Genomic DNA, 12,167 nt, shown 5'->3' on the forward strand with positions numbered 1-12,167 from the left:
GGGGCATTTTGTGGCTCCTGAAGGCAGGCACACAGGTGGGTACAAGAAACAGGAGCTGGGAAGCCATCAGGAACCCAGGATGTCCTCTCTAGCCCTTGTTTTTGTTTTCCTCTCTTTGTAGACTGACTTGCTCTGACCATGTGGCTCAGAGCCTGTTTTAGTCCCCTAGGATAGGGACTTTGACTGGCCCAGCTTGGGGTCAGGGCCCCGACCAGGTCCAGTTAGCCACTGGGGGTCAGGGTAATACAGTATAAAACATGTCTGGGGATCAGGACAACTCCCAAAGAAAAGCAGAGTGACTTGAGATCTGCTCACACACGCCAAAAGGTGGTCACTGTTCTCCCCCAACCCATCTTCCACTCCTGGTGAGTACTTTTTGGTACCATTTTCTGACTTGCAGCTTTCAGCATTACTTTGTGCATACTCTGGCTTTTTTCTTTTCCCAATCTGCAGCTGTATTCCTCAGCACTTGTGGAATGTGAAGATCATGATCCGCTTAATCGTGATAGAAATTTTGATGTGGAATCAGTAAAGAAAGAAATCAAGAGAGGAAGGAAGTTGGTAAGTATAAATGACTTTATTACTCACAAAGATGAACAGACCCTTGGTGATGCTTTCAAAAGAAAGTCTATTTGATTGATAAACCAGGGGATAGAGATGCAACATGGAGAGCTGAAAGAAGTAGGGCCTATATTGGAAACTTAGATTCAACTGAATATTTTAATATTTTTAAATGAACTACAATATGCTTCATCGGCAAAGTAGACATGAGGTAGAATGCTTTGGCTATCAGTAGAAGGAGCAGACTGGCTTTAAAAAAAAAAAAAAAAAAAGGGATGCTTATTTTCTTAACTTAGCCAGAGGAAAAACTGGCTTCAGGGTTGGTTGATTCAGTGGCTCAATGATGTCATCAGGGGCCCATCATCCTTTCCGCCCTCCTTGCCCACAGCATCAGCTGGTCCCTTTGTGATCATAGGGTGGCCACAGGCAGCAGCTGAAGCATCAGGCTTGCTTGCTCCTATCTATCCCAAGAGAAAGTTCATCCCCAAGCATGGATTAAGAGCCCTTCTGAAAGTTTAATTAGGCCACACCCCTCTTTCTGCACCGATTGCTAGAGGCGACCATAACTAATCAGGATCTACCCTTGGAGCCAGGCTCAGCTCCCCCTGGGAAGGAAGAATGCTGAGTAGTTGCTCTACTGGGTCTGCTGTAGTAGACTCCCTCCATGACAGGCCCTTCGCAGCTTCATCAGCGATACAGCAAGCGTGAGCACTAACACCCTAACCACCACCACAGTCCACAATCAGGTTAGTGACCTGGAACAAACATTTTTTTAGTCCTTGCGAGATGTCAGCATATACATGGGCAGTTTCCGCATTGCCTGATGTGCTTTGAGAAGCGTCAGCAGGGGGCGCTCAGTGAGCAGGCAGATCAGCACGGTTGGGGCTCAGGAAGCCTTCCTAGTTGGGAATGCGGGGGGAATGAGGATGGGGGAGGGGGAATTTCAGAGAGAGGGAACAGGGTGTGCAAAAGCGTGGAAGGCAAGAGAGAAGATGTGGCACATTCATGAAACCATAAGCATAGGACTGTCCCTGGCATTCTCTTCACTGACCTCATGGAATTCCATAGGATGTACTGGAAGGCGTGAAGCCATTCCCTGCCCTTAGATAATGAGTTGACACTGATTTTCACTGTAATCGTGAATGCTGCAGAAAACATCTTTGTGCATTATCCTCGTGTGCTGGTTTGACTGGTGCTATACAGCACATTCCTAGAAGTGGAACAGCTGAGTCAAAGAGAATTCCCTTTAAAATCTTTGAAACATGCTGACAAACTATCCCCCAGAAAGACTGTACCACTTTATGCTTCTGTACATAGTGGATGAAAGAGCACTTCTCCCAGCCCTTGACGAAAATGAACATCTCAAACCTCGTTAATTTTTGCCAGTCTCACAGAGTTTTACCTTGCGTTTCCCTGATCACTGGAGAGGTTGAACATTACCCCTCTTTAGTAATCATCCCAATCTTCCCGGCTCACCCAGCTCCAGCAGTTCTTCAGTGATCCCTGGCCATGGTCCAGCACAGCAGTCACTCCCTTGCAAACCCCCTGGACACCCTCCTTACTCACTGAGCAAAGCCCCAGCCTGGGGAAGTGTGTCTGTCTGATGTCTGCAGGAGCTGAGTAGCGCTGGCAGTTGAGCAGTTAACCGGAGAAAAACCCACAGATGTTTTGACTGATCTTAGATTCATGGCCATGAACCTCAAGCAGACCATCAGCACTTCATCCCCCACCCTGCACATTTACTCTTTCATATCTTATCCATCTCTCTTTAAAACCTTGCTCCACCCCAACTTCTCCTTGCCAAGTTGACGACTATCCCTGATTTTTGTTTTTTTTTTTGGCTAGACTTTCTTTTTTAGAGCAGTTTTAGGTTCACAGGAAAACTGAGGGGATGGTACAGAGAGTTCCTGTATTCCCCCTGCCCCTACACGTTCACAGTCTCCCCTTTATCAACACCCTCCACTAGAGGGGACATTTGTTACAACTGATGAACCACACTGACACATCAGAAACACCCAAAGGCCATAGTTTACATTAGGGTTCACTCCTGGTGTTGTACATTTCTTTGCCAGATTCTTACCGAGAAAATGGAAGCGACTAGACAGAAACCCCTACTGTCCAAACCACTGCCCACCTGCCTGTCCCCAGACTCTCAGACCTCCGTCCTGTCAAAGCCAACCCTGCACGTGGGCTTTGGAGCCGTCCTCCTTCCCTCTTTAAGGACTAGGTTCTTGCATTTTCCTCTACCCCCTCACATCATTATCCCTTCTCTCTAATCGATTATTCTTGTCAGCATATAAACATGATCAATGGATCATGTCATCTTTAAAAAAAAACAACAACTCTCCCTTATACACAAAGAGCTGGTCACTTGCAGTGCCACTTGTCTGACCTTAGTTGACCTGTCAGCAGTATCATCACACAGTGGTCCCTGCCCTGCATCTTGAAGCAGTTCCTTCTTTTGACTTCCTGGACATAAGCTGCTAGTATGTCTTTTACCTTTCTGGCTGCTGCTTCTCAGGTGCCTTGGCTGTTTTCCCTCCTCTGCTCAACCTCTACAGTTTGGAGTGCCCAAGGCTCTGTCCTGGGCTCCTTCCTCAATCTGAACATCCTTCCTACATGACCTCATCCAGTTCCCATGGCTTCAATACCATTCTTATGCCGGGACACTCTCTATCTCCAGCCCCAATGACCAACCTGACATACCTACCTGGATAGGTAATAGCCTCTCATGTTAAACTGGCCGGAAGAGAATAGTTCCATCCCCTACACACTCATACACACGATCCATCCAAACCTGCTCACTTCTCCTCAGTAAACAGCACATCATTTGTCCGCCATCATCGCCTCTCAACCCCAACCCAGCATCGGGTCCATCAGCATCACCCTACGGACCTTGCATCCTCCTCTTCTCTCTCACTGCCACTCATCCACTGTGGTGAAGTGTGATCTCACTCTCTCGGACTGTTGTTGAACACTGCTGATACTTGTCCTTCTTTCTCTCTCGCCTATCCCTCCCCAGCCCATTCTCCACACGGCCGCCAGAACAGTATCTTTAAACTGTGAATCGGTTTATGCTCCTCTTGCACAAAGGTAAAACCCCAACTCATCACTGTGGCTCGTAAGCCCTCCATGACCCAGTGCTCACTTACCCCTTGGATCTTAGCTCAGACTGTCCCCCTTGCCTCTTCTCTGCTCCAACAACGCTACCCATCCCTCTTGCCCTTCCTGTGAGTTTGCCAGTGGGGAAGCGCATTCTTGCCACGAGCACGTAAGGCCTTCTGCTTACGATGTCCTTTCCCCTGCTTTGGTGCAGACTAGCAGCACTTATTATTATTAAAGTCTAAGCTTCTATATCACCTCCTCAGAGAGGCCTTCTATATCACTGACCACCCAATCTGAAGTAGGGACCCAGAGACACTCTGTCACTTTGCCTTAATTCTCTACAAAGCATGTATCGCTATGTTTTAAAGTTTGCTTTATTTGATCATTGTCTCCACTAGAAAGAAAGTTAACTTCATGCAGGCAGGTACCTTATCCACCACTGTTTTCCCCGTCCTGGAAGAGGGCCTGCCACGTCACAGCTACTCTGTAGTCTTTCAGTGAGTCACCGTTTATTAGCCGTTTGTATTTCTTCTCTTCCCATTTTTCTGTGGGCTATCAGAGTCTTACCCTTTATCTACTATGCAGCAAACAGTCTTTTCCTTTTTTTTTAAATGGTGTCTATCACCTTAAAAGTGGAGCTTAAATTTTTTATATAGTCAAATCTGTCAGTCTTTTTCTTTGTGGCTTCTGTGTCTTCTGCCTTGCTTAGAAAGCCTCAATACTGTCCTTTTTTTCTTTTATATTTTCTAATTTTTTGCAGCTTTTTAAAAATACTTATTTTTTATATAGTTAAAGCTTTAATCCACGTGGAGTTTATTTGGGAATATATTGTGAGGTAGGGATCTAACTTTCTTTCCTATACACATAGTCAGATGGCCCCCCCAACATTAAATGATCATTCTTTGTGCTCTGACTTCAAATTCTGCCTTTTGCACAATCTAATTTCTCACCCACAATTGAATTTCCTTTATTTATATAGTTGCTCGTGCTGACCTTGGGATACTGTGTGAGCTGTCACCTCCTATTTTGCTAGGTGGTTTCATTGTGCGCCCATGTCATTCAGCCAGAGCATGATATAAACCAGCTGTGGTCATGGCTCAGATACCCCCAAACAGTTAGGTTTCTGTGGCCACGTTCTGTCCTCCTAGCCATCTCTACGCCACCTTCCTATCAGACCAATAGACTGATACATAAAAGCAAGAGATCAAATGAATTGAGCTAAGAAAAAAACTTATTCCTCAGGGGCTTTTTTGTTTTGGTGGTGTTGTTTTTTTTTACATTTTTGGCCTTTCTACATAGATGCCAAAGAGATTTCACTTCCTTTCTCTCACGTCTCCTCAGTAGTGCCTCTGTAAGACAGGCAGTGTGATCCCCAGGGAGGAATTCGGGTCTAAGAGAGGGGAAGGGACTGGCTCGAGATCACACAGCTGTTAGTGGCAGTGCCGGGAGCTGACCTCAGCCACAGGCTCAGTGTCCCCAACAGAACCTCTTGCCTAGAGCTGGACAGTGTTGCCAACCCTGCTTTTTAGAAATCTCTTTTAAAAAGAGAGGAGAGAGAAAAAAAAATAAAAAAATAAAATAAAATAAAAATAAAAAGAGAGGAGACGAGTTTTTTTGGAAACACAAAGGGTTTTCTGCTTTTAATCAGATCATTACAAAACATTCCAGTTAGTTGAGGTTTTGCTGAAATTTCAAAATGAGCAGCTAAATGTCAGGACCCAGTGTTTGTAGCTGAGGACATTAGGGCTGCCAACTTAAAAATAATATTTGATGACATCTTTAACTTTAAATTTTAACAAAGATTTTGAAAAATCAGGTGCTTACTCAGTAAAATCTGTTCTTCTGTAGAAATGCACATATTGTGGGAAAACAGGAGCCACCGTGGGATGTGATTTAAAATCCTGTCTCAAGAATTACCACTTTTTCTGTGCCAAGAGTGACCACGCAGTTCTACAAGCTGATGGATCTGAAGGAACTTACAAGTATTTAATAAAACAGTTTTAAAGCCACAATTGGGGGATTGGAATAAGGACAAGGAGATTTTTTAAAGCTAATTTTATGCAAATGATTTCCAAGTATGAATGTGGTTTGGGAGATGCCCAGCTGGGAACCTTACTTCAAAGCACCTTCCCTAAGTGTCATAGGAAGAAAAGAAGCAGGTTTGGTTTTGTTTTGGTTTTTACTCTCCCTGTATCCTTTCTTTCCTCGTAGAAAGCACTGGTTGACATGGTGGCACAAGTAACCTAACAGGTGGCCACGAGGCTGGAAACCAGTTCACACTCGCTCTTTTCTGTAAACAGGAAAGGAGCCTGACTTGTTAGTTCTAGGTCCACGCTTTACCCATCTCGTCTCCAAATGAATGTATTTTCCCATCACTGTCACCACCCTCTTAACTATAAATAGCCTCTAAAAAGGATAAAGAAACTATGCAGCAAATACAGTTATCAGTCATTAAGTCCTTGAAGAAACTTACACCTTGTCTGTGTTGCCTTTGGCTTTGAAATCTCGCTCCTTGTTTTTCAATAATTCTTTAATGTTAACTTTGATCCAGTAAGGCATATTTCAAGTCCAAAACAAGTATATTTGCTTTATCCAGGAAGAAACTTGATCTTCCTTCTGATGAAAGAAGTCAGTTCAGTTAAGTCATTATACAGTTTAGTCAGAAAAAATCAGTAACCCAGTTTTTAATTGATTCAGGTCATGTTCAGCGAACTCTTTTTTGTACGTAGATGCAGTCTAGAATATGTCATATAAAGGTGAAGGAAATAACAGTCAAAAGGTTAGGTTTGACCTTTTTAAAGTTATGAGATGGAATAAAACAGAGAATGATGGTCTAATGTTGACGAGCCAGGGAGACACTTCTCACTTCTTTGGGGCATATGAATAGATTCTGATTGAACTGGACATTTTAAATTTCAGTGAAACATATACATTTTTTTCAGGCATAGTATCTGAATAACAGGATTAGTGTTATGAGAGAATTATTTTTTTTTAAATTTTTTTAATTGAAGTAGTTGATTTACAGTGTTGTGTCAGTTTCAGGTATACAGCAAAGTGATTCAGTTATACCCATATATATATATTCTTTTCCCTTTATAGGTTATTACAAAATATTGGGTATAGTTCCCTGTGCTTTACAGTAGGTCCTTGTTGGTCACCTATTTTACTGATATATATAGTAGTATGTATATGTTAATCCCAAACTCCTAATTTATCCCTCCCAGAGGATTATTTTTAATATGATTTTTGTAAGATCTGTTACATTCCTAAATGATACTTTAAAATTCCATATGGAGGGTAGATTTTTTTTCCCCCTGTGGACATATATCCCCAATTTTATCAGTGTGTTCCAGAACTATTTTATTTTGCTACTTTATCTTTTAACCACTTACTTTATGCCAGGAATACTTCAAAGTACTTTACAAATGTTATTTCGTTTAATACTCATAATAGCCCAGTAAGGTAGGTACTATTATCCCCATTTTAAAGATGAGGAAACTGAGGCCCTGACAGTAATTTGTACCCAGGCCACACATTTGGTAAGAGGCAGAGCTGGGCTTCAGGGCTCCAGAGTCTTTGCTCTTTGACACCATATCCTCTTTAAGCTTAGCGGCCATAGATCCTAAAATGTGGGCAAGCCTAACATTCAAAGAAGTTTGTTAAATAATTTAAAATCTGATTGTACACAGGTATTTTCTTGCTTGAGACTAGACAGGAAATGTGTAGATATGTTAATTTTATATTCTTTTTATATTTGATTTGCTGAGAAACTCATGGATTGAAATATTCTGTTTCACTTTTATTATTTACCTTCCCAAAGAGCTTGTTTTATTATGACTTCTCCAAAGACCTAAAACACCCACTAGAAAGACTGTTATTAGCAGAGCTACAAGGTCAAACAAAAAGGAGTCAAGTTCCTGCTATACCTTAAAGTCTGAAAAAATACTGATCATATATTAGTAGAACCAATGAATAGAGACTCATAAAATAATCTTCTTTGTCATAGTTTTATCAAGTATCAGGTGAACTTTTATTCATTTTTAAATTGAATTGAAACATTCGGAGTGGCTGTCATGCACGAGACCCCTTGTTAGGTACAGTGAGAATATAAAGAGAAACAAGACGTGAACTAAAACTGTCACCTCACAGGAGGACCAGTAGGTCAAAACTAGTAGGAGCACGTGGCCTGATGGGAGCAGGAGGGGATTTACATGAAACTGGCTTGGGCTTCAGTTGACAATTGTTGAAAACGGGTGATGGGGTTGGGGGCATGGGAGTTCATCACATCTCCTCCACTTTTATATATGGTTGAAAAAAAAAAATTAAGTACCTGGCAAACAGAAGTGCTGAGAAACCAGAATCCGAAGGGCGAGGAGATTAATATCGATTGGGGGTGGGCGGGAGGGGTGCTGGGAGGACTGCATGGAGGGGGCGGGAACTGCTGTACGACAGGAAGAGTTCATACATTCCCCTAGGTGAGGGGACCCTGCATCATGAGGGTCAGCACCATAAGGAAGGGAACCTGGGGCTGCGGAGGAAGAAAGGCTGGAGAGAAAACAGGGCCTGAGCAGCTCCTTCAGGTTTACTCACTGCACTTCTTTGCTCTAGCTGCTCTGCTTCTTCCTTCTCTTCTAGGGCACTGACCAGTTCTAAGCTTATGCAGTTCAAATCTAAGATCTGGGGGAGATGCATGTTGAGTTAGAAAACTACTTTCCCACCAGATAATGCATGCAATTTTGTGCTTATTGTTGAAAATCAGCAGAACTTTGTGTAGTCAGATGAAAACTTGTGTCTTAGCTGTTGGATCTCTAGGTATTTTCTTTATACAGTAAAAAATCTCACTGACCACTGTATATGAACAAGTATTGTTCAAAATATGTAGTCAGCACTCACCCCTGCAGAGAGCACGCTGACCTGTCCAAGGTTCAAGGGCACAGGGGATGCTGGCACAGGGTCCATCTACACTTGATGTGCGTCAGTAACTACACAGGCTTGAACAGCAATTTTGTTTTTAACAAATAAATATTTAAGGTTAAGCCCGCATGAAAAACAGATTAGTTCCCTTTTAAATTACAATGCAATAGGCATAATATTTGAAAAGTGTAAATACAATTATTTGACTCTTTGAAATTTCATGTTTTCAGAGTATTGTGCCAACAACATGCTGACCCTCAAAATGGTAAGTCTCTAAAATTTAGTGTTGCGGGTTTAAAGAAAGGTAAACCTTCGGTAAGACATGGAATAATCTGATTTACTGGCCTAAGTTAAAATACAAATTTTTGAGTCAAAGTGTTACGTACTTTTAAAATTGTCAGTCCCTGTGCGGTGCGCAGTATGATGGACTAAACTTTTCTTCTTCGTGAACTAGACCTACTCTCAGTGAAGCCTTTGTCTGGTGTCTTCCATTCTCACTTCAGTCAGCAAACCGAACCGAAACCTGGTAAGGAGCTTGACTTTTGTGACTACTTGTCTTCTAAGAAGACTATCAGAATTTTCAGTAGATAAAATTGATAAAGTGCTGTATGTTCCCTGAATGCAATTCTCCTAAGAATGCGTGATTCGCCTTTCTGTTCTGAGGAAAACTGGGTCCTGGCTAGCTGGGGTGACCTGGCCTTTGTGTACTGCCGGAAGAGCAGTCTTGCCAATACTAGATGTGGAATGCTCTCTGTGGACAGGAGTCGGCCCTCTTTGGAAAAGGCTTAGTTCCCTGTCATGCCAGCTGCATTTTGTGGTGCTAAGCAACGCTCTCTAAACAATAGCGTTACCCTTCAGCCATTCTTCAGCCATTCCCCTTGCAACTTATCAGAAATACTATCTAAAACATTGCTGTCAGTCAGTGTTTACTGACAGGGAAAGATGACAATAATGTATTCGTTTTAAAAAGCAGATTATGACACTGTTCGTAATGAATCCTCTCCCCAGAGGAAACCATCGTTGTTTCTTTCAAATTCTTCCAAAAATGTTCTGTGTATAGAAACATACCTACTACTATATTTTGCTTTTTCACTTCGTGTATCTTAGAGATTCTTCTCTATCAGTGGGTATAAGTAGATCTTACCTCATTTTTAAAAGGCTTCATAGTATTCCACTGTGTATATTATTCAGTTGTATAGCTGAACCACAGTTGAACTAGTCTCTGTGTGACTGTCATGTAAGTTATTTCCAGCTTCTTCTATTACATTTAATACTGTAGCTAACATTTTTCTCCACTCATCTTTGTGCCTTTATGTAACAATACTATTAGAAAGACTTCCTGTAAGTAGATTGCTGGGTCAAAGAGTATAAACAATGAAACTTTGGGTAACTGTTGGCTAATTATCTTCTAAAGAGGCCGCACCAGCAGTACACATTGACCCAAATCCTTGCAGACATTATATATTATACATCTTAATCTGATCAATGAAAAATTCTGTTTTACTTTGCATATCTTTACTTATGGGTGAAACTGAGTATATTCCCCCTTTTTTTTTTTATTCCCCTATCTTTTGATCAATTATATGTTTTCCTGTGGCCCAATTTATTTTTCTGTTTAATGAACCCACTCTCCAGAGTTCCCCATTTGCCCACTTTTCTACCCAATTGCCTTTTTCGTATTGATTTATAAGGTTTTTATATTTTAAAAATTGGACTTTTGTCGGTTTTTTTGGCAAACATTTAATCTAAGTTTGACATATCTTTTAACTTTGTTATAACCTTTGGCATATAAGAGTTGTACATTTTATGTAGTCCAGCATCAGTCTTTTCCTTTATGGATTCCAGTATCTACATAATTTATATTTTTCTGCTTACTCTTCAGGAGTGAAAAGAAAAAGGGGAAGGAAAAAACGTCTCTCAGCAGGCAATCCTGTACAGGTAATTTGACTTAATTTCGTTATAGCTTTAAGTTTCTCCATACAATGTCTTTTTTTTTTTTAACCTTCTGAATTTCAGGTGACACAATGATAGATGATGATGAATATTAAAGAGAAGTTGGATGTGTCTTGGGTATCCAAGCACATAACCTCCAGGAGGTGACTGTCCCCTGGCTCCTGTAACACATCCCCTGGTACCAAATCAGGGAGAGGATCTGAGCCCACAGGGTGTTGATGGTCTTAAAACAGGCATAGGTGCAGTGGAACATCCTTGCCTAGCCAAGTATTTCCCAGCTGCAGGATCCACATTTGACCTAATTTGTGACTCATAATTTTCTGGATTCCTGTTCTGTGTAAAGCATATGAAAATGTTTTGGGGATTTGCAACAGCTCATGTAAGCTAAATTAATATGAGCCAGCAACCTTCACCTCTCACCCTATTTATACAAGAGGTGCTTGTTACACCTGTTAATGTTTTATTAGACAAAACAAAAATACATTTGATGTTTACATCTACATATGAACACGGAACATGATTTTCACCATAAGCATATCACTGAATTTGGTTTTCATTTTCTGCAATACAGTAAGTCCCCTACATACGAACCTTCAAGTTGCGAACTTTCAAAGATGCAAACGTGCATTCACACGTCTAATCACATTCATGTGTCTGGAGTACATTGTCACGTGCGTGCATCCTCTACAAGTGGTTGTGCTTTTGTGTACTTTACTGTACAGTACTGTATACAGTAGTACAGTAACTTTATTTCAAGCACAGGACCCGAACGTAGAACAGTACACGAAGGCTGCAGCAGCTGTTAAGAATGCAGTCCAGTGCTACCATGTCATCGATGACAAGAAAACAAGAGCTACTACCCAGACATCATGGGATCGTTTTGTCAAGAGGGTAGATAGAATTGAATCCAGCAAGGAACCAGAACTTGTGCCATCAACGTCAGGCGTGAGTGAAATTGCAGCTTGCTCTCCGTCTCCTATTGCTGACAATCCTTCAGCTCTACCATCTCCCACCTCCTCTCCCTCCTCCAGTCAGTAACTCTTCTTGCCTGTTTGTTCGATGCCAGCCCGTGTGTGCCAGTTGTTGTACTGTACTACTGTACTTTTCAAGGCACTGTTCTGTAAGATTAAAAATGTTTTATTTTTTGTTTTTTATGTATTATTTGTGTAGAGTATCATAAACCTATTACAGTACAGTACTATATAGCCAATTGTGTTAGTTGGGTACCTAGGCTAACTTTGTTAGACTTATGAACAAATTGGGCTTACAAATGTGCTCTCAGAATGGAACTCATTCATATGTAGGGGACTTACTGTATTAAATGTCAACAGTAAAAAATTAGTGTAAAGTAATCTTGATCTTTCTCTCCTTTTAGCCACCGGAAAGAATGGCATTGGATAGGAGGGAAAAGGATGGCAGACACACAGGTTTGCTATAAGTTTTGTCTGTTAACGAATATGACTTACAGTACTTAGTACCATTTCAGAGTTGGTATCCCACTTTATTATTTAGAATTTCAGAGTTGGTATCCCACTTTATTATTCTAGACTTGTAGTAATGAATTATAAGAACAGAAATCTTTTATCGTAATTATTCACTCCATCATAACCCCAACAGATCAAAATAACTTAGGT

At 41.3% G+C, this 12,167-nt stretch overlaps 1 protein-coding gene across 1 annotated transcript in view; it reads left to right on the forward strand.

Annotated features, from left to right (window-relative positions):
* The window catches only part of LOC309647262 (histone-lysine N-methyltransferase SETDB2-like), an 82,836-nt gene that overhangs the window by 66,090 nt on the left and 4,579 nt on the right, over nt 1–12,167 (forward strand). The window contains exons 16-22 of the mRNA XM_082434420.1: nt 454–561; nt 5,515–5,648; nt 8,811–8,845; nt 9,035–9,106; nt 10,463–10,518; nt 11,296–11,478; nt 11,909–11,960. Of these exons, the coding sequence (XP_082290546.1) occupies nt 454–561; nt 5,515–5,648; nt 8,811–8,845; nt 9,035–9,106; nt 10,463–10,518; nt 11,296–11,478; nt 11,909–11,960 (640 nt within the window). The remainder of the gene's footprint in view (nt 1–453; nt 562–5,514; nt 5,649–8,810; nt 8,846–9,034; nt 9,107–10,462; nt 10,519–11,295; nt 11,479–11,908; nt 11,961–12,167) is intronic.

Source organism: Balaenoptera physalus, assembly GCF_965194825.1.
Source record: "Balaenoptera physalus genome assembly, chromosome: 18".
NCBI classification, from domain to species: Eukaryota; Metazoa; Chordata; class Mammalia; order Artiodactyla; family Balaenopteridae; genus Balaenoptera; species Balaenoptera physalus.